Raw genomic sequence first — 20,163 nt, 5'->3', positions numbered from 1 at the left:
ATGGATATAAGATGCCTTTTAATAAAATCTATTCTAGATCAGATCCTTTGACTTAACAAGAGTTTTCTAAAAATATATTAACTTAAAACTTTTCCTGTTTATATAGGGTATTGAAAAATATTTTTAATATTATTTAAATATGTAGTCATAGGGGTTTACATTCTTTTAGAAAATAGACTTGCCAGTATTTGGGACTTCCAAGATGCCAGTGGATTTTGTTTTAAATCTGGTTTTGGGGGTTTTTTTTAGTATCCAGAAGGTTATTTGGAAGCCATGGCTAGTAAAGAGAAAAAGGATAAGTTTAAGAAGCAAACTATGAAACAGGAGCCAACTAGCCGGAGTAATGGAAACCAGAAAAGGACAATTGATGATGGTATTTCTTTTTACTTCTTTGTGTTAGAGCTCTGTAAAGTTATAAATAAGCCAATAGCATGAAAACTACAAGGAAGTTGGAAGTCATTTGGAATCCAAATGTAAAGTGTTAAGTGCTCAGTAATAAAATGGGAAGCTGGGGATCTTATGGTGCTGTTCCATATTTGTAAGGTTTCTTTTTCTTAAACTTCACAGAAAAATGAACAATCTTCTATGTAGTTATGATCTATAGCTCAAAATAAAGCTGGGAAATTTGAATTGGATCTTTATTGCATCATTACATAGATGTGATTAATGTTTTAGCTTTCTAGAAATTTGTCTTCCCTTTTTAGTAGTTCAAACTACCACTTTTACTGTATCTTGTCATAATTTTAAACAGGTATAGAGGAGACTAAAAATACATCCAAAGCCATGAGAATGGGAGATGGAGGTAAAGGAGAGGCTTTCCAACTGACCCAGCAACAGCAGTGGCTGATTAAAGAAGACTGTATGAACCAGAAATTGTGGGATGAAGTACTTGCTTCTCTTAAGGAAGGACCAGTATGCTTGCAGCTTGCTTAAATTATTCATTTTTAACCATACTTTATATAGAGTCAGGAGAAATAAGGCTTTGTTAAAATCTAATTCACTTGCTTAAAAATGTTGAATACATACTATCTGTTCAGAAACAATTGATGGGGCATGTAATTTCATTCACTTAAGGAGATAGAAGAAATAATGTCATATTGAGACTTAGATACCAAATGAAAATATTTTTAACTCAAATTTAGCAGATTATTCCACTCACTATAGAAAGAATCTTAAGTAAAAAAGAGGAAATACTTCCCTCCCCCAGATGTCAAGAAAATAGCAAGGATAGTTCAAGTTTGAAGACACTTGTGGACTGTTTTTTTATTAGTCTCTGATGGAATATACTCCAAAATATCCTTGAACATTAGCTTTATTGATGTTCCAATTCATAGTTATTTTAGCTGTTTTGCAGGAAAAAAAGAAATTAAGATATCAGAATGGTAAAGGTCACTATCAAGTCAGTGAAAGAACAAAGATATTAGATGGAGAATGGATGCCTAAAAAGTGAATGTACAAAATCACTTCATTAGAGAATTGCCAGGGTCTATTTACTTTGCTTCTTTGACAGAAAGAGCATCTGGTAATTCCTTGTTCTTCCACTTACAGTACTACTATTGCTATAATACTATTGCACTTGTATAGGAGCTGATGCTGTAGTTATAAGTTTATCTGTGGGTTGTCCGATGTTTGTAAGTAATTAGACTTTCAACTCTTAGTTATATGACAAAATACAGTAGATATGCATTTCTAAAGCAACAGAAAACAGTATTTTAAGAGAAATCCAGTTATTAGAAAGTTATTTTCCTGCTGATTCCTGCCCATAATTTTGATTGCACTTGGTGATAGTCATATAGAAATTTCAATGGGAATCACACAACTATCATTAGATAGCTGCAATGAAAATATATACCTTAATGCTTGAAACAATGTTTCCACTTTGTAAGTTTTGGGTTGAGATGAATCTGATATTATAAAGATTATTGAAAAGAACTGTATTTTGAATAACTTTAGATCTGTTTTTTACACTTCTATACTTGAGTGAATATGCTTGAGACTAATGAAATACCAGAGAATAAGGTTTCTGTAAGCATGCTTGTATGTGTAAAATCTATGGCACAAAATTTATCCCATATTCTTCAGAGTTGCTCACAGAAGACTGAGAAATAAGGAAGGTTCTTTTACCTATTGCACAGTATTTCAGATTGAGGACTCAAGAAACCAATTAAACACCTCCGGCAGGTGCAGAGGTGAATTTCTTAGTGAAAGAGGTATACAGTACTTTGCTTTCCCTTTGCAGAACAGCAACAATCACTTATCCATCATGGATGTGCAAAATTCTAGTGATGATCACTAAATACAAATATTAGTGTCCAAATTCTCTGACTTGTGCTAAGAATAAGGCTTGATGGGCCTTCTGTTTTGTTTTTAATGATAATAATGTACAACCAAATAACCTTCAAAACCTTAGTTCTCAGACTTCTAGAAAAGCAGGGAAATTAACTGTACATGGACTTGCTTTCAAAATACTTTGTTAGCCACACTACTTCTCATGAATGTGAAGGATATAAGATGAGATTTCAAAAAAAATTAATGTAATAAGCGTAATTTATTAAATGTATACTTTGCATTAAACACAATAGAGGTTCACTTCTAAGGAAATAAGAATGAACAAGAAGCTGTGAACAATAATAATATAGGGAATGAACAGAAGATAGGTAGAAGTAATAGCAGAGGGTGTGGGAATGTATGTAAATGTCCATGAATACAGGAGTAATGTTGGTAGGCTTTGGAAGGAAATCTGTAACTTGGACTAAGACCTGAAGATCACACTAGAAAAGTTTCAGTGTAAGCAATCTTTGCAATATCAAGCTGTCCTATCACACTGAATAATGGATTTAACAACTTCTAGCAGTTGTGTAACATTATTAGACCATGCTAACTGTGTGTTTGGGAAGAGTAACAAGGGTGTTAAGCAATTATCTCATGAATGTATCTCTGAGTTTACCAAATACTATGAAGGCCAAATTTTTTACTCAATTTAGGTCTGTGAATTTGGGTGTGAAATGTTAATTTAAATATAGGTAACAATTACAGTAGTTAGGCAAAACGGTTTTTAAAAAATAATTTTGAATAAAATGGCCTTTTTTGTTTGCATATTTGTGAATGTGCCTCTAATAGTTCTACTTTTCTCTTATATTGCCCTATACTAGAATTTCCTGAAGAAATTGGAACAATCTTTTATGTGTGTCTGCTGTCAGGAGCTGGTTTACCAGCCAGTGACAACGGAGTGCCTCCACAACGTCTGTAAAGTAAGAATAATCGCTGTATTGCTCTGGTCTGTGTTCTTGGCCCTGAGACACAGATCACCAAAACCAACATATATTTTAGGAAGACAATAATTATTGACTAGCAGTCTGAGAAAGAAATGTAACATGCTTGCTTCCAGTTGCGTGGCTGCCATATAATCAGTCTTAATTTTATGTAAAAAGAAGTGGAAATGTATTTAGTATAATTTCTTATAGATCTGATGTATCAAATTTATCATTCCATTGTAATTAGTGGAGCTATGCTAGGGATCGGTTTGTTCCAGGAGCTAGATGTTGGTACAATAAGATTAAGTTAATTTTATATAGTTAAGAAATGAGAATGGAGCAAGACTGCTCCTTCAAAGAACTGCTTGTTACATAGAGGTAAAGTATTATGAGGGGGTTAATATATAGAGTGTCAGAAAAAACATGGAGAATATTTAATGGCAACAACTTCAAAGCATAGAATCTGAAGCTATCAATGGCTAATTATAAAGTAACAGCCAATTACTATTTTAAAGGTATAGACTGACAGACAGTGTTGTTGTTTGGGCAAAGATCGATCCTCATAAAAATTTCATATTTAACTTATATGCTTGGGCTGTCTGCAGTCTGGGAAAACAAAAAAAAGAAGGCAACATTAATAATCATCTTTTAGATACTGTAGTCTGAAACCTATTTTATTCTACTCATGTCTTTGAGGCTTAAACACTGAGTCTTGTCATAAAGATGAAGTAGCTATGACTTATTAGATAAAATGCTATACACCTGTATGTTCAGCTACATCTTGGAATGAAGCTCTGGAATACTTACAGCACTCTAACAGAAATGCTAGAAAGAAACTGTGGACTGATCCACAGGAACACATTAGTGAAAATGAAGTCTCTCAGTAGTAACACACTCAATTCCTGACAAAATCAGTGCTTTACCTCCTAATCAAGATTTCTTTGGTTAAGTCCTTTGTGATGGGTTGACCCCAACCAGCAAATAAGCACCCACCAGCTGCTCGCTCAGTCCTCCCCACAGCAAGAAAGACTCACGGGTCAAGATAAAGACAGTTTAATAAGTAAAGAGAATAAAGGAAAAGAAAAAAAAAGTTATGCAAAGGCATTTGCTCACCACCTACCACAAGCAGACCAATGCCCAGCCAGTCTCTGAGCAATGGGTACTTTGAAAAGACCATCCTCCCAGTTTTTATTGCTGAGCATGACATTATATGGCATGGAATATCCCTTTGGTCGGTTTGGGCCAGCTGTGTCTCCTCCTGACCTCTTGCCTTTCCCTAGCCTACTTGCTGGGGAGGCAGAATAAGAAACAGAGAAAGCCTTGATGCTGTGCAAGCACTGTTCAGCAATAGCTAAAACACTGGTAGTATTCTCAACACTGGTTTAATCACAGATCTAAAACACAGTACCATACAGGCTGCTATGAAGAAAATTAAATCCATCCCAGCCAGACCCAGTATATCATTTGAGTTGTAAAGGCAGAAATATGGCAAGAGAACTCAATAAGAGCTTGCTGTTTCTGGAAATGTGGGAAACTGCATCTTTGGTTCCTAGTAATTGCTTAATATTTACTAGCTAAATGTTCAATGCAAAGCAAAAGCTGTAATACTTTTACTTCTTTTTCTTTGTATGCCTTAGAGCTGTTTACAGCGCTCTTTCCGAGCTGAAGTCTTTACCTGTCCTGCCTGCCGCTATGACCTTGGAAAGAGCTACACCATGGTTCCTAACAAGATATTGCAGACACTACTTGATCAGTTCTTCCCTGGTTACAGCAAAGGACGATGATGTGTTCACATCCTTTCATACTTCTCCCATTGACTTTATAGACAGTAAAGGAGAATAAATATCTGAAAGTCAATAGTAAAACAGCCAGCTTGATGGAAGTGAATCTATTGTCACCTTTTGAATCAGCTAATCCTCTTCCTCCTCATCGCCATCTTTCTTCATGTAGTGAGAACTCTAAATCTCTGCTGTCTTTAACATCAAAGGTAGTTTTGGTGAGCTGACAAAGAATTTTTAAAGGGAGGAAAAAAAAACCCCAAACCAGAAGCTTTAGGTCTAAGTGGTGAGTTCTAACTGGTGCTTAAGTTATGATTTGTTTTGGTAACTACCTCAAGTAGAGGAAAACAAATTATGGGGAGAAAAAATAGTATATACAGTTTTAGCTACCCACTGTTTTCTTAATTTTACTTGTGTCTAGTCTATGTGGTTTGATTCAACAGAAAAAGCCAAAAAACCCAAACACCCAAAATAAAACTACAAAAGAAACCCAGCACTTAAGTCAGTTGGATTAAAGAACAGCAAAACCTGTGGTGTACATAGTCCTTTTTTTGTCTTTCTTCCATTACAGTGTATTTTTTTGCAAGAACAGTCTGACTTTTAGTCTATTTTTGTGAGCTTCACTGTGCTTTTTCTTGTATCTTATGCAAGCTAACTACTAAGGACTAATGAACAATATGAATGCATAGTTGCTACAGTAGTGTAAAGTGATCTGTGGTTTTTTGCACTTAGATATTCAAGACATTAGTTGTGTACAAAAATTTCATATTAAAAAGTGCCACTTTTGTATTAGCTTAAAATGTATGCTTTTACTAGGTCTTGTATCAGTGGCAATAAATCTATACAGCATTGAAGACAGTGCTAGCTTGAAAAGGGTTTAAATTGCTTCATATAGTGACTTGAAATTTTATATATAATAAATCCTCCCAAAATATACATTATTAAATATTTTATGATTCAGAAATGTTGCTAATTTTGTGGGGTTTATATTAACCAAACTTGTCAAATTATGACATTTAAAATTAAGACACTTTTTTCAGACTACAGTGTATTTCCTTTAGGCAGGCTTCTTATTCTACAAACTTGAATCTTCATATACCTTAATTCATTCATCAAGAAAACAGAAGAATGTTTGCTTAAACGAATTTCTAAGCTACTTTTCCCCCCCCCAACCATGCCTTAAGAAAAATTCTAACCTGATTCAGGGTCTTACATATCAGAGATATATTTATCTTGTAGCAGTGCTTGTGCTACAGGTACAGCTATTCAGGCCTATGCTTGAGACAAGCACAAGTAGCCCTGGCTCTATATATCAGAGCAAGAGTCCTGGGACCTGCTGCAGGAGAGAGCTCTTCTTTCCCATTAGCATTGTGTGTTGTGGGATCCCAGCACAGTGATCGGTAAAAGGGTTGTCTAAGTAGTCATGGGGTGATACTAACAGTGTATAGTGTACAAAGGAGATATGCCATGATGTTGGAGGGAAATAACAACTAGATATTATTTTTTGTGTCAATTCTCATTTCAGACCTTTGAAATACTATTTATTGTTTACTATTAAATATTGTTTGAGGCTGCATTATATCAATAAGGTATTATCTTTGATTTGTTAATAGTTTTATGTAAAGTGATAATTCCATTTTGAGTGCTTGTCTACATGTACATTCATATTGGAGAAGTATGTGCACATTTATGATGACATTCTCTGATTCAAAACCTTGCCTTCACCTCTATAATGAATCAGACACATGTATGTAATTGCTTTTTTTAAAATTTTTTTTCCCAGTTAGTTTTAGCCAAAGAATTTCAGTTACACTGTATTAATGCATAACGCTTTAATGTTGGGAGCATCTTGAATCACATAATATTGAAGACATGCATTGTTGAACAACTCAGAAGTTAAAACTTCAGCTTTTGATCTTTTTCTATACTTATTAGGAAATGAGGTTTCAGGCACTATGCAACAACTGTATTAATATTAAGCATATAGTTTGAGTACTGTAGACTGTTTCCTCAGTCCATAGATTTCCCAAATTGTAACCCAATGCTTTTTATGGCAAAAATTATACCTTTGTGATCAACACATGCATCTGTGTAATATGCACCTACCAAAAGTCTACAGTATTTTATACCTTTTAATGGCCTTTGAATTGGTAAAAAGCTACCAAACTGAATTGGTGAGGTAAGATTCTATAAATGCACCACTTAATTAGAAAAGTCTTATCAAAACTGCTTTGGAAAGAGCAGCTTTTAATCTAGATTCCTGAGTCTTAAAATGAGGTTGGCAACATTCATCAAAACACACAAATATCTAGAAAATATAAATCGGAACTATTCACCTTCTCTGTTAAATGTTTAGCAAGAAACTGTTCCAACTATTAACTTTTATTTTTCTTATTCATAAGAATTAGTGACTCTTGATTACTAGAGAACCTAGTTTTTTCCATAGTCTATATTAATTCAGTGAGTTTACTTTTAATGTACCATTTGTCACAAAGTTTAAGGCCAACTGTAGGAAGTTCCTAAATTATTTTATGGTTTTGGCTTAACTATTTTTTTCAGACCATTTTAATGGTTTAAGCACAATTGTTTGTAATGAACAGATTGACAAGATTTTGCATAGTTAGTGGCAATTGCAAACACATCCACTGCTTTCACCTGTATTAAAAGTCTGGTTTGTAGTAGTATTTCGTAATTTTGTAAACCCTTAGTGCTATACTGATGACTATTAAATGTCTTTTTCAATATTATTGAAGAAGTCTAAAATTTTCTAATGCTGAATCTCCCTCTGTATACAACAATGGCTTGTCTGTTTCCTGTTACTTTCATATGATGGTGCAACTTCTGTCAAATTAAATTCCCATTGGAAGTCACTAAGTATGTAATGAAGAATTGCAACTACAAAACCTTTACCATAAAGGACACAAAAGTAGAATAGCTAAAATAGCTTTATTAATACAAACCTCATTTTTGTCACTTCAAAGAAAGTCTACAGGCATTCATGTGCCTGTATACCATAAAGTTCTAGAGGTTATTGTTTATATGATGTAAAATTGTGCAGTCATTTCTCTACTCTAAATACTACTACAGTACATATTTCCTGATCTGCAACACTACTACTTTATGTAGTGACAGACTAACTCAGCTACAAAGGAACTCGATTGAACTCAAGTATCTGCACAGACATGCCAGAAAACCTCTTGTGTTCCTTTCAAATACTCTACATTGGTGTCTTGATCATAAAGTTATCACATATAAAGTCTATCCCACCAACTATATGGACTGTCTCAGAAGCCAAATTGTTATATAAACTGATTGATGGGAACAGATGGGAAGACGTTCCTGTTCAAGGTTTCAGTCTTGGCCACTTTTTACTTCTACATGGCATTATGTAGAGCAATAGGAGTCTGATCTCAAGTGCTCATTCAGTATTCCTGGAGGGCCAGAGCTTAAGTTCTGAAGCCATCTTAAGCAAGCTATAGTCCATGTAATGAAAAAAGGCAAGTTGAGCATGCTGTCTAAACCAGAGTCATTATTCAAATGAAGAGGTCTGAAAAAATGCATGTAAAAATATTGTACTTTTGTTAGATGAGATTTAACTCAGAATAAGAAGTTCAATTTCAGTATTTGTAGAAAAGCTGTTTCATACTTTACCTGGATTAGAAAGAGAGGTTTATATGGAACTATAAGGAAAAAATTATGTGATACTTAAAAAGATAGGTTTGACACTCAGTAAAAACTGAACATTGTAGCTTGTGGGGGAAAACCCACAGATCTTTAATATTACATTCTGCCAGTATTTTACCTTGTGTAGAACCTACTGCTACTGTGGCAGTTCTGAAAAATCAGAACTGAAGTATCAAACAAAAAAGGCATAAAGATTTTATACTTCTGTTAGCTAAAGATTAAAAGTTGGAGTTCAAAAGATGACATGCTTAATTCTGGCTGACTTTTTTGGAATTTGGTAGGTAAAGCAGGTAAGAAATATCAACACTAGCAATGCTAGTGGTAATACGTGTATTAAATAATACATCTGTCTTTAGAAAATAAACAATTACTGCTGTGGTTGATATTCATTACTATTGCCTTATGATGCATCTGGAATAAAAAGGTTTGCATCCTGCAAAGGAGTGGGGAGAGGGTTCAGGGTTCACCTAGATCTCAATAAAAAAGGCCTGACGACAAATGGCTTAATAAAATAGCTGTTTTAATAAGATAGAATAACAAGAGGAATACAGATAGTAAATCTTACATGCCTTCAAATGCTGGAAACCACAGTTCATGCAGCATCAGCTCAATCCTCGATGGATTTTCCCACAGCATGCTGGGCAGATCCCGTCCATGGAAAGGTTCCTCTTTTTTGGTCATTCAAGCTATTATAGGCTTTTCTTACCATCAAACAGGAAGGGTGTTCGCATAAAGGCTTCCTGCTGCACTTTTAGGTAAAGGCAAGGCCATGCAGGTGGCTTAATCACTGGTACCAAGTGGGAACTGTGTGCAGGATCCCATTACAATGAGCTGGCCAAGTTTATCCTGCAGGCAAGGGATTTGTGAGGCACAACACAGGCCTAAAAGCCATGATGTGCTGCTGTGCAGCTCAGCACAGCACAGGCCTGGGCCTACTCAGGTTAACTGTTATGTGGATCACTAACTCCTTGATGTACAGTGGTGTCCTGGTCAGGATAACTACATTCCACCCCTTGATTCACATACAGTTTACCTTTTCCAAAGATATTATAAGTTACAGATTATATTAGTAACATACAGGCTTCTCAAGCCCTAAGTACAAGGCCCAATAGAGAAGACATGGCTTGTTCAAGATAACTAACTTGAATACATTGTCTTCCGCAAGGGTCCCAGTGCACACACCACTTTGAAAACGATGTTGATAATTAAAGTTTTAGCACAAAGGACATAAAAACATGCATTTGAGGCAACCTTAACATCAACTACTATGGAAAATGAGTATTGAACCAACTTGGGTTTTTTTCATCTAATATACTGATTGTATTTACGTTATCTAAGCAGGGATTCTGTTAATAAATACAAAGATTACCAGAAATATATACAGTATATACATCACCTAAGCATGTCTGGGGGAGAAAGCCATCCTGGTAGACTGAATTAGGTGAATCCAGACAGTTGGAAGCAATATTATGAAGATGCTCTCTTTTGTTTAGAATAGACTTTTACTGGTGGGTAAGTGCAAACCAGATGTTTATCTCCATACTTGTAATCAATGCAGGTCAAAACTTGTTTTCAGATTTCAAAAATGGCTAGCACAAAAAAAAAATATAATTGACTAATTATTTTAACTCTTATATCACTCTCCAATTATCCCAAATCTGGGTTCTTAACCTGGTATGCAAGAGCTGATCCACACACAGAGCCCAGATATTTGTTTATTGCATGTCTGCACAGAGATGGTTAATTGTTTGTAAAGCTTTATGTAAAATGTGAATTTTGTTTCCCATAGGAAGGCATATACCCAGTTGTTAGCACCAGTTTGGTACACATTTGGTTTTGCTAACTGACTTATTGGCATTTTGACTTTGGAATCCCTCTTATACTATTGATAATGGTAAAATGGTATTGCATATGGTGTTTTCAACTGTAATAGTTATGAGTGTTATCTGTGTGATTTTTGTAGGTCTGTTTTGTTTTAAATGTGCTAAGTGTGACTGTGGGATCGTGTGTGTGTGTGTGCGCGTGTGTGAGAGACCTACGAATAGTAGGAAGCAAGTGCGGAGCTCTGATCTGTGGTTCTGTTATCCTGCAAGGGAAACAGCTGGAGAAAGGATAAGTGATTAATAAGTGTGGGGACCTGAAGTGTTCATCACATCCAGAAAATAATTGCAGACCTCTGTTCATTTTGGAATGTATGTGGTGTGATCAGAGGATGTGGGTCGAGTTTTAGCTGTTGTGTTTACAAAAATTGTCAGCTCTGTGTTTAAGTGTTTGAGTCTTAGTCCCTGTCCTTGTGTTATATAAATTTCAGAATGGGAAACTAACAGAGTGAGGTTTTGAAAAGGAGCCCTTTAGGCTGTATTCTGGCTCATTGGAAAGATATCAGGGGACCACCTGGAGGGAGTGTGAACCATAAAACTGATAAAATGTTGCAATCAGCGATGGCCTTTATATAAGTTAGATGATGGAGAAAAATGGCCTTTAAACGGAACTCTGAATTATAATACTGTTACAACTTATGCTATTTCTAAGATGAGAAGGCAAATGGGATGAAGTGATTTATGCAGATATGTTCTTTACTCTGTGAAATCACCCAGAGTGGCAAAAGGAATGTAGAATTACTTTAGCACCCCAGGACCCTGTGGTCCTGGTGTTAGAAAAAGAGAAAAATAAGAATGTGAAGTTAAAAAGATGTTGCTTGGCTTGTAGCATTGGTCAAACATGTTTAAAGGTTGGTTTAGGATATGTTGGATGTGGTGTTTAGTGAGTTAGAAAAGCAGATGGTTGTAAGAGAGGCCAGAAATTATATCAGAAGAAAGTTACAGAAAGTGCAAGGAGTGGATTCGAAAGATTTGGAGAAATTGTTGGAGGTTGCATGGCAAGTGTACGGGAGTGAAGATAGTCAGAAGGAGAGAACAATGGGCAGGAATGCTACAGTGGCTGCTTTGCACACCGCGGGAGGCTGGGTGCTCCCTCAAAACCCATCAGGAGGCAGCACTGGTGGAGGGAGAGAGGCTGCGAGATGTGGTGTAGGTGCTCCACCTAAGGGAAATTGAGCACAACTGATAGATCAGTGTGCTTATTGTAAGCAAATGGGGCATTAGAAAAAGGATTGCCCAAGACTGGGCAAGTTGGTGATGGTTGCTGATGTGGAATCTGATTGACAGGGACCTGGGGAATCTACCCAAGTGGATCCACTGGTCAAAATAAAGCTGGGACCAAAGATGATGAAATAGAACTTCTGGTGGATACAGGGACATCTTATTCAGTATTAAACCAAGACTTAACTCCATTGGGTCATGAACATGTAACAGCTGTAGGGGCTACTGGCTGTTAGGGTCTGCAGCGGGTCTGCAGACAAGTTAGTTGACTTCAAAGACTTAGTCGTGTACCTTTAAGACAGCCACAAATTGTCAGGTATGTAAGCAGGATGTGAAGAATCGGAACTTAGAACAGCAGCATACGGGCACCTACAGCAACAGCAAATAGCAAGCAAGAAGAAGGACACAAAAACCTATCAGGGTCTGACACCTGCACTGTCTAAGATATATAAATAGTTTGTATAAACAATAAAGGCCATTTTGTCCGAACCCAGCCACACAGACATAGTGTTTTTTTCAGTCCACCTCGACTTGCGTCACCACATTTGGTGACTCCGACGTGACGATGTGATCCCAGTAAAGGGTATCAAAAAGAGACCCTGAGACTGTGCCGACATGACTCTGGTAAGGGGTGTTAGGAGCAGATCCTGAGACTGTGACCAGCGGGTTGCTGGGGAGGCAGAGCCTGGTGAAGCAGAGTAGCGCAGCGAGCAGCTGCAAGATCCTGGGAGAACATGACACCGGTAAGGTGAGCCACCAGGGACAACATGAGGATGAAGTTATCTAAAGAAGATACCATAGTGCTATCACTGTGGAAATTAGCATTAGAGAAGCGTGGAATTACTTTAGATGGGCTTTGGTTAAAAAATATGTTATTGTGGGCCAAAACACATGGAGTGGAAGTATCCCCCACGACTGCTCTTAGTGTGTTGACCTGGGAAAATTAGGATCAACACTGTCAGAAGCTCTGGAGAAAGGGGACAAAAAGGCACCGGGGCTTTTGCCTACATGGGGACTGCTTAGACATGTTGTAGGGGGCTTCAAAAATCAGCAAGAGGCGAGTGGGGGCTTGCAAAATCAGCAAAATGCGAGTGGGGGCTTGCAAAATTAGTAAAATGCAAGCAGGAGCTTGCAAAGTCTGCAAGAAGCAAGTGGGGGCTTGAAAAGTCAGCAAGATGTGAGTGGGAGCTTGCAAAATCAGAAAAATGCGAGTGGGGGCTTGAAAAGTCAGCAAAATGAGAATGGTGGTTGTGAAATGGGTTCATTTGATTTGTGTCAATATAGAACAATGCTAGGACCTCATGATGAAATGTAACCTTCTGTCTTACATACCCTTGTATAACCACACGCTTAAGAAAAACAGAGTGATCAATGTATATAGTTCCTGTATCTTGCAAAGAACATCTGGCTACATACCTAGTTCCTGTATCTTGCAAAGAACATCTGGCTACATACCTAGTTTCTGTATCTGACAAAGGACATCTGGTTACACACCCTGATATGCAGGCTGAGCTGCTAACCAAATAGTCTTATGTAAGAGAAGTTTACAGGGTGCATGCGTAAAATCTAGGGTCATCCTAAGGGTGAGCCGAGGGAGACTGCTGACTTCATCCATCAACCACCAGAAAGGGGTTAAGAAGACCCTCGGAGATAGAAAGAGCATGCGCCACGTAGTACACGCCTATTCCAAGGATCCATTTAAATAAACCAACCCTTTCTTAGAAATAACTATGAATATGTATTAGTTTAGGAAATATAAACCAAAAATAAATTTTGTACAGCATGCGTCTTGGTGGAGCGGAGACTCCCGGTGCTCTAATAAATTGCAAACTTTGATTGCAATCCTATTTGGGACTAAGTTATTTATTACAATTGGGGGCTCATCCGGGATGGCTTTGGTTCCTGAATTCTGACTTGATCAAAGAGGGGTGCCCCACCATTTGGTGGCTCCTGTTCGAGTCGGGTCGGGACTAACACCATTTTGAACCTGAATAAAGGCAAGCAAAGAATATGATATTTTTTTTTATGAGCTCCCTAGCCGGCTGCAGCACTATATTTTGCCCACAATTCTGCGCGCGAAGATCCGAATGAAGACGGCAGAGTCGTGAGTATTTAAGGCGTATACCATTCAGTTGGGTGGGATTCGGTTGCCTGTGTGTGTAAGAGCGTGACTGAGATGGAACTTTGCTTTGAAGCGCTTGTGGAGGTCTTCTAACCGCGGTTCCAATCTCCTGTGAGGGACTTGGCCGGTGAAGGACCGAAGCGATTCCTATAGGATTCACGGGTGGGTGATAGGTCCTAAACCCCCCGCAAGACACTCCTACTAAGGTAACCAAGGGCTGTAGGAATTGCCATAGTAAAATTCCTAGATGGGTCAGACAAAATCAAAGACCAGGGACCAGGAGAAAGGGAGCAAATTACCAGACATACCATCAGAAAGTCCATTAGGAATAATGATTAGAAATTGGAACGATAGGGGCCCCAGAAAAGGAAAAAGTAAACTAAAAATGATCCAGTATTGTATGGTAGAATGGCCAAAGGAGCCTATAAGACCACGTGCCTTTTGGCCTGTTTTTGGTTCCTTTGAAGACTGGATTTGCCAGGCCTTAAATATACATGTTAATTCAAAGGAACCTTTTAGTCAGGAGGAAAGTGATTATGCAGGATTATGGATCAGGACTTCACATCCTTTTCCAGCCTCAATACTTACACTAAAAGCAGAAGAAGAAAAACAGGAAAAAGAAAAAGATGATAAATGGGAGCCATTGGATAACCTACCACCTCCATATCTTAACAATCCACCCCCGGCGGCAGCTCCCCCTCCGGTGGCCGTGGTATCTCCACCAGTACCACCGTTGCCCCTGCCTCCACCACCAACAGCACTGGAATTAGATCGACCTCCGGCTGCACGTACGAGAAGTAGGACTGCCATATCTGAGGGAGCTTCTCTATATCCCTTAAGAGAGGTACCCCTCGGAGGCAATCAGGGAGGTATCGGGTTTGTGGCAGTCCCACTAAATACTACAGATGTAAGAAATTTCAAGAAAGAAATGGGGACCCTATTAGATGATCCCCTCAGAGTAGCTGAAAAACTGGACCAATTCCTAGGCCCCAATACTTATACCTGGGAAGAAATACAGTCCATTTTAGGGATCTTATTTACTGCTGAGAAGGGAATGATTAGGCAAGCTGGAATAAGAATTTGGGAAAAACAGAATCAGGCAGGACCCCTGGGAGACCAAAAATGGCCAAATGTGGATCCCCACTGGGATCATCAACAACCCCAAGGAAGAGAGAATATGAGGGACTTGAGAACGTTAATCATACAGGGAATAAGGGAAGCGGTTCCCCGAGGGCAAAACATTAATAAAGCATTTAATGGACAACAAGGGAGAGATGAATCTCCAGCAGAATGGTTGGAGAGATTAAGGAAAAGCCTACAAATGTATTCTGGAATTGACCTGAATACAGTGGCCGGAACTGCACTCCTTAGAACACAATTTGTAGCTAAATCCTGGGGGGACATAAGAAGGAAATTAGAAAAGCTGGAAGACTGGCAAGAGAGAGGATTAGAAGAGTTACTTAGGGAAGCACAGAAAGTATATGTTAGGAGAGATGAGGAAAAACAAAAAGCAAAAGCCAAAATCTTTGTAGCAGCAGTAAGAGAAAGTCAGAGAAATAAGACCCCATCTGAAGAGAGAAGGGAAAAAGGAATAGAGAAAAATACCCAGGGGACAATCTTATTGAGAAAGATCCACAATTCCCATCTGTTACTATTGCAACAAGAAGGGACATGTTCAGAGCAACTGTTGTAAGAAGAATAGATGTGTCAGGGGCTATATCATCTGGGGACTTCAACATCAACAGAGCCCTTGATAAAATTATTAATTGGTCCCCATAAGGAGGAAGTTTTATTCTTAGTGGACACAGGGGATGAAAAATCCACTATTCAAAAACTTCCAAAAGGAGTAGAAAAAGGGAAGAGTTATATGTCAGTAGTAGGGACAAAAGGAGAGCCTTTTAAAGTACCTGTCTTGAAGGATGTAGAAGTAGAGACAGAGAAAAAATTGTCTTAATGATTTACTTTTGCTCCCTGAAGCGGAGTACAACTTATTAGGAAGGGATTTGATTTTGAAACTAAACTTGAGCATTCAGAGTCAAGGGGACAATTTGCAGATTAAATTATACACTTTAACACAAGAGGATGAAGAAGCCATTAACCCTTCAGTATGGTATAAGGAGGGGGAAACTGGAAAGATAGAAATGGACCCCATAAATGTTCAAATAATAGATCCGCATTATCCAATTAGAGTCAAACAATACCCTATACCAATGGAGGGTCGAAAGGGATTAAAACTTGTAGTTGACAGACTTCTGGATAAAGGAATTTTAGAACCATGTATGTCACCTCATAATACACCCATCCTCCCTGTAAAGAAATTGGATGAGTCATACAGGATGGTACGGGACCTGAGAGCTGTAAATCAGCGAACAATCACTAAATTCACCATGGTGGCAAATCCTTATACTTTACTGAGCCATATATCTCCCAAACATACTTGGTATAGTGTAATAGATTTGAAAGATGCCTTTTGGGCCTGCCCTCTGGATGAGGGATCCAGAGATTATTTTGCCTTTGAGTGGGAGGACCCCAAAATGTGACGAAAACAACAATTAAGATGGACTTTGCTACCACAGGGGTTTACAGAGTCACCAAATCTATTTGGGCAAACTTTAGAGAAAATCTTACAAGATTTTACATTACCCAGGGAGGTAAAATTATTGCCATATGTGGATAATCTATTAGTAGCAGGAGAAACTGAAGAAGGAACCCGAGAAGCTACTATTAAATTGTTAAATTTTCTAGGAGAAAAGGGATTAGAGGTGTCTCAATCAAAATTACAGTTTGTAGAACAAGAAGTAAAATATTTAGGGCATTGGCTGAGTAAGGGAAGAAAGAAGTTGGATCCTGACAGGGTATTTGGGATCCTATCCTTAAGAATCCCACAAATTAAAAAGGAAATTTGGCAGATATTGGGATTATTAGGATATTGTAGACCATGGCTTGAAAGCTACAGCAAAAAGGTAAAATTCTTATATGAGAAATTAACTAATAACCAACTTAAGTGGTTCACAGAAGATGATCAGAAATTTGAGGAAATAAAAAGGACATGAATACAAGTACCTGTATTGAGCCTCCCAGATCTGGGAAAATCTTTCTCTTTGTGAATACATCAAACCAGACAGCGTATGGAGTCCTTACTCAAGACTGGGCAGGAATTAAGAAACCCATGGGGTATTGTTCTAAGTTACTTGATCCAGTAAGTAGAGGATGGCCTGCTTGTCTCCAAGCTTTGGTCGCTACAGCATTACTAATAGAGGAAGTTAGGAAGAGTACCTTTAGTGCTCCTTTAAAGGTGTATACTCCACACAATGTCAGAAGTGTTTTACAACAGAAAGAGGAAAAATGTTTAACGGATAGCCGGATCCTGAAGTATGAAGCAATACTAATTGACTCCCCTGGCTTAGAACTGAGGGTAACCTCTGCTCAGAGCCCAGCACAATTTTTGTTTGGAGAACCATTGGAGAAATTACAACACAACTGCTTAGAGGTAATTGAGACCCAGACTAAGGTGAGGCCAGATTTAAGGGATACTGAATTGGAGAAAGGAGAAACACTGTTTGTAGATGGCTCCTCTCGAGTAGTGGAAGGAAAAAGAAAATCAGGATATGCAATAATTAATAAGGACCTAGAACCTGTGGATACAGGACCTTTGAGTCCATCATGGTCAGCTCAGGCTTGTGAGCTGTATGCCCTGTGTAGGGCCCTGGAACTATTAAAGGGGAAAAGTGGGACTATATTTACAGATTCTAAATATGCATATGGGGTGGTCCACACTTTTTGAAAAAATTGGGAAGAAAGAGGTTTAATTAATACTCAAGGGAGGAATATTATACATCAGGAATTAATAATAAGAATTCTAAAGGCATTAAGAGAACCAAGGAAGATAGCAGTGGTACATGTGAGAGGACACCAAAAGGGATTAGATTACTGAACCAGAGGAAATAATTTAGCAGATAAAGAAGCCCAGGAAGCAGCCTTGAGGACTCAGGTCGCTAAAATTAATGTAGTACAGGAGGATGAAAGACAAGAGGAAGGAGAAAAGAAGCTTACCCCTAAGGAACAAACAAAATTGGAGAGAATAGGAGCTAAATTAGAACAAGGAAAATGGACACTGCCCAATGGGTGAGAGATGTTGCCAAAAGCCTATGCTAGGCAAATATTGGAACGTTTGCATGCACAAACACATTGGGGTACAAAGGTGTTAAGTGATCATTTCCTTAAACAATTTGGCTGCATTGGGATTTTTGAAATAGCAAAGCAAATCACACAGGGTTGCTTAACTTGTCAGAAGATAAATAAGAAAGTGTTTCAACAAGTAGCCATGGGGGGGGGGGGGGAGAAAAACAGCTTACAGACCTTTCAAGAAAGTACAAGTTGATTTCACTGAATTGCCCAAGGTAGGGAGGATAAAATATCTATTAGTAATAGTAGATCATTTAACACAATGAGTAGAAGCTTATCCTGTAGAATGAGCTACGGCACAAACGGTGGTAAAAATTTTATTAGAGCATTTGATACCTAGATACGGGATAATCCAGTACATTGATTCTGATCAGGGCACACACTTTACTTCCAAAATAATAAAATTATTATGTCAATCATTAGGTATTCAGTGGTAATACCACACTCCGTGGCACCCACAAAGCTTGGGGAAAGTAGAAAGAATGAATCAAACAATAAAACAACAATTAGCTAAGTTAATGATTGAGACACAAATGCCCTGGACGAAATGCTTACCATTGGCACTTTTAAACATAAGAACTAAACCACACAGTGAGACTGGATTATCGCCATATGAAATGTTATATGGCATGCCTTATTCTCAAGGGATACCTCTAGGAAACAGTGTAGTTGAGGATCGTAGTATCCAAAAATATATCATTACCATTGGAAAGAGATTAAAAGAGCTGAGAGAAATTTGGATGATGGCTCAAACACCACCTTTAGGTTTTGCAATTCATCAGTTGAAACCAGGAGATCAGGTTTTGATAAAAACATGGAAAGAAGAAAACCTATCTCCCCTCTGGGAAGGACCTTTTCTTGTTTTATTAACTACAGAAACAGCTGTAAGAACTGCTGAGAAAGGATGGACACATGTTTCGCGAGTAAAAGGTCCGGTGAAGGAGTAGAAAATAACATCTGAACCAGGAAGAACTAAACTAACCATCAGAAGAACTTGACGAAGCCTTCATCAAAGAGCATAAGCTAAATTCCTGTGGGAATTTCATTGTAATTACTCCTGTAGAATTAAGTAGTAACCAGGAACAGTTAAGAGCCAGTAATGTATTAACGTATAAGGAGGATTGACAAAAAGTCATACCCTCTCAAGCCCCTGGAGAGGAGCTGGTACTAGTGCCTGTCCATCGTGTAAACAGTGTTGTTTATTTTTAAGGGCTAAGTGTTCCAAATGTTTTAAGTATATTACTTCCCCAGGAGGAGGACAGGAACACTATCTAAATAACAGCTTAGAGTTTTGGTGTGTTCAATGCAAAGCCACCATCCCCTTATATAACCTACCCTGGGTAAGGTTTTATAGTTGATTTAATCAAGAAGTGTTTTTAGGAAATAAGAGACAATAATAAGCTATCCACAATATATACCAAAATTTTTGGGACATAGCATACAAATTATCTCATCTGGCTGTTTTAAAGAGACGATCCCTTAAGATTAAAGAAGAGGGCAAGACCGGATAGGGAACCGGTGCTGCGGCTTGGAAGGTCTGCCAAGGGCTGTAACCCCTTTGGGCTATGACCACCGATCACTACGGCCCTTACCGGACCTCTTCTAGTTCTACTTGGGGTGAGTTCCTTAACACAGGCTACGACAAACAACTGCAATCAATGTATAGTAACTACTAGAAGGGAACAGGTAAGTTCCCAAACCTTGGTGCATCATACGGTCTGTGACTGTAGAGACCAGAAAATAGGAATCTGCATTCATAACCAAACCCAGTATGCTCTGTGCAGAAAAGGTAACAAGACCGTATGCTATGATCCAAAAGAACTCCCTTATCAATATTGGGTGGAAATTAAGACAAATTCGGAAGTAGGTAGATTAATTGGAACAAGTGGGGTTATAACCAATTTGAACACATCAGTGTCAGTAATCTTTGATGCATGTGGTATTATAGATGATGATCTAGACACTAATTGTGGGAGTTTAGAGTGGAGACGGTACTATAGTAATCAACCAAAATACATCTGCCCCGGCGGACATCAATG

At 38.1% G+C, this 20,163-nt stretch overlaps 1 protein-coding gene across 3 annotated transcripts in view; it reads left to right on the top strand.

The window, feature by feature from the left end:
- LOC129783150 (E3 ubiquitin-protein ligase UHRF2-like) overlaps positions 1 to 12,310 on the top strand; it is a 169,526-nt gene extending 157,216 nt beyond the window's left edge. For all 3 annotated transcript variants that reach the window (XM_055792986.1, XM_055792985.1, XM_055792982.1), the window contains 4 exons: positions 250 to 373; positions 752 to 912; positions 3,153 to 3,251; positions 4,892 to 12,310. In XM_055792986.1, coding sequence (XP_055648961.1) covers positions 250 to 373; positions 752 to 912; positions 3,153 to 3,251; positions 4,892 to 5,038 — 531 coding nt within the window. In that variant the 3' untranslated portion in view covers positions 5,039 to 12,310. The remainder of the gene's footprint in view (positions 1 to 249; positions 374 to 751; positions 913 to 3,152; positions 3,252 to 4,891) is intronic.
- Positions 12,311 to 20,163: the final 7,853 nt, after the last annotated feature.

This window comes from Falco peregrinus, chromosome W (genome assembly GCF_023634155.1).
Source record: "Falco peregrinus isolate bFalPer1 chromosome W, bFalPer1.pri, whole genome shotgun sequence".
In the NCBI taxonomy this organism is placed as follows: domain Eukaryota; kingdom Metazoa; phylum Chordata; class Aves; order Falconiformes; family Falconidae; genus Falco; species Falco peregrinus.
This window is presented reverse-complemented; position numbering and strand designations above follow the sequence as displayed.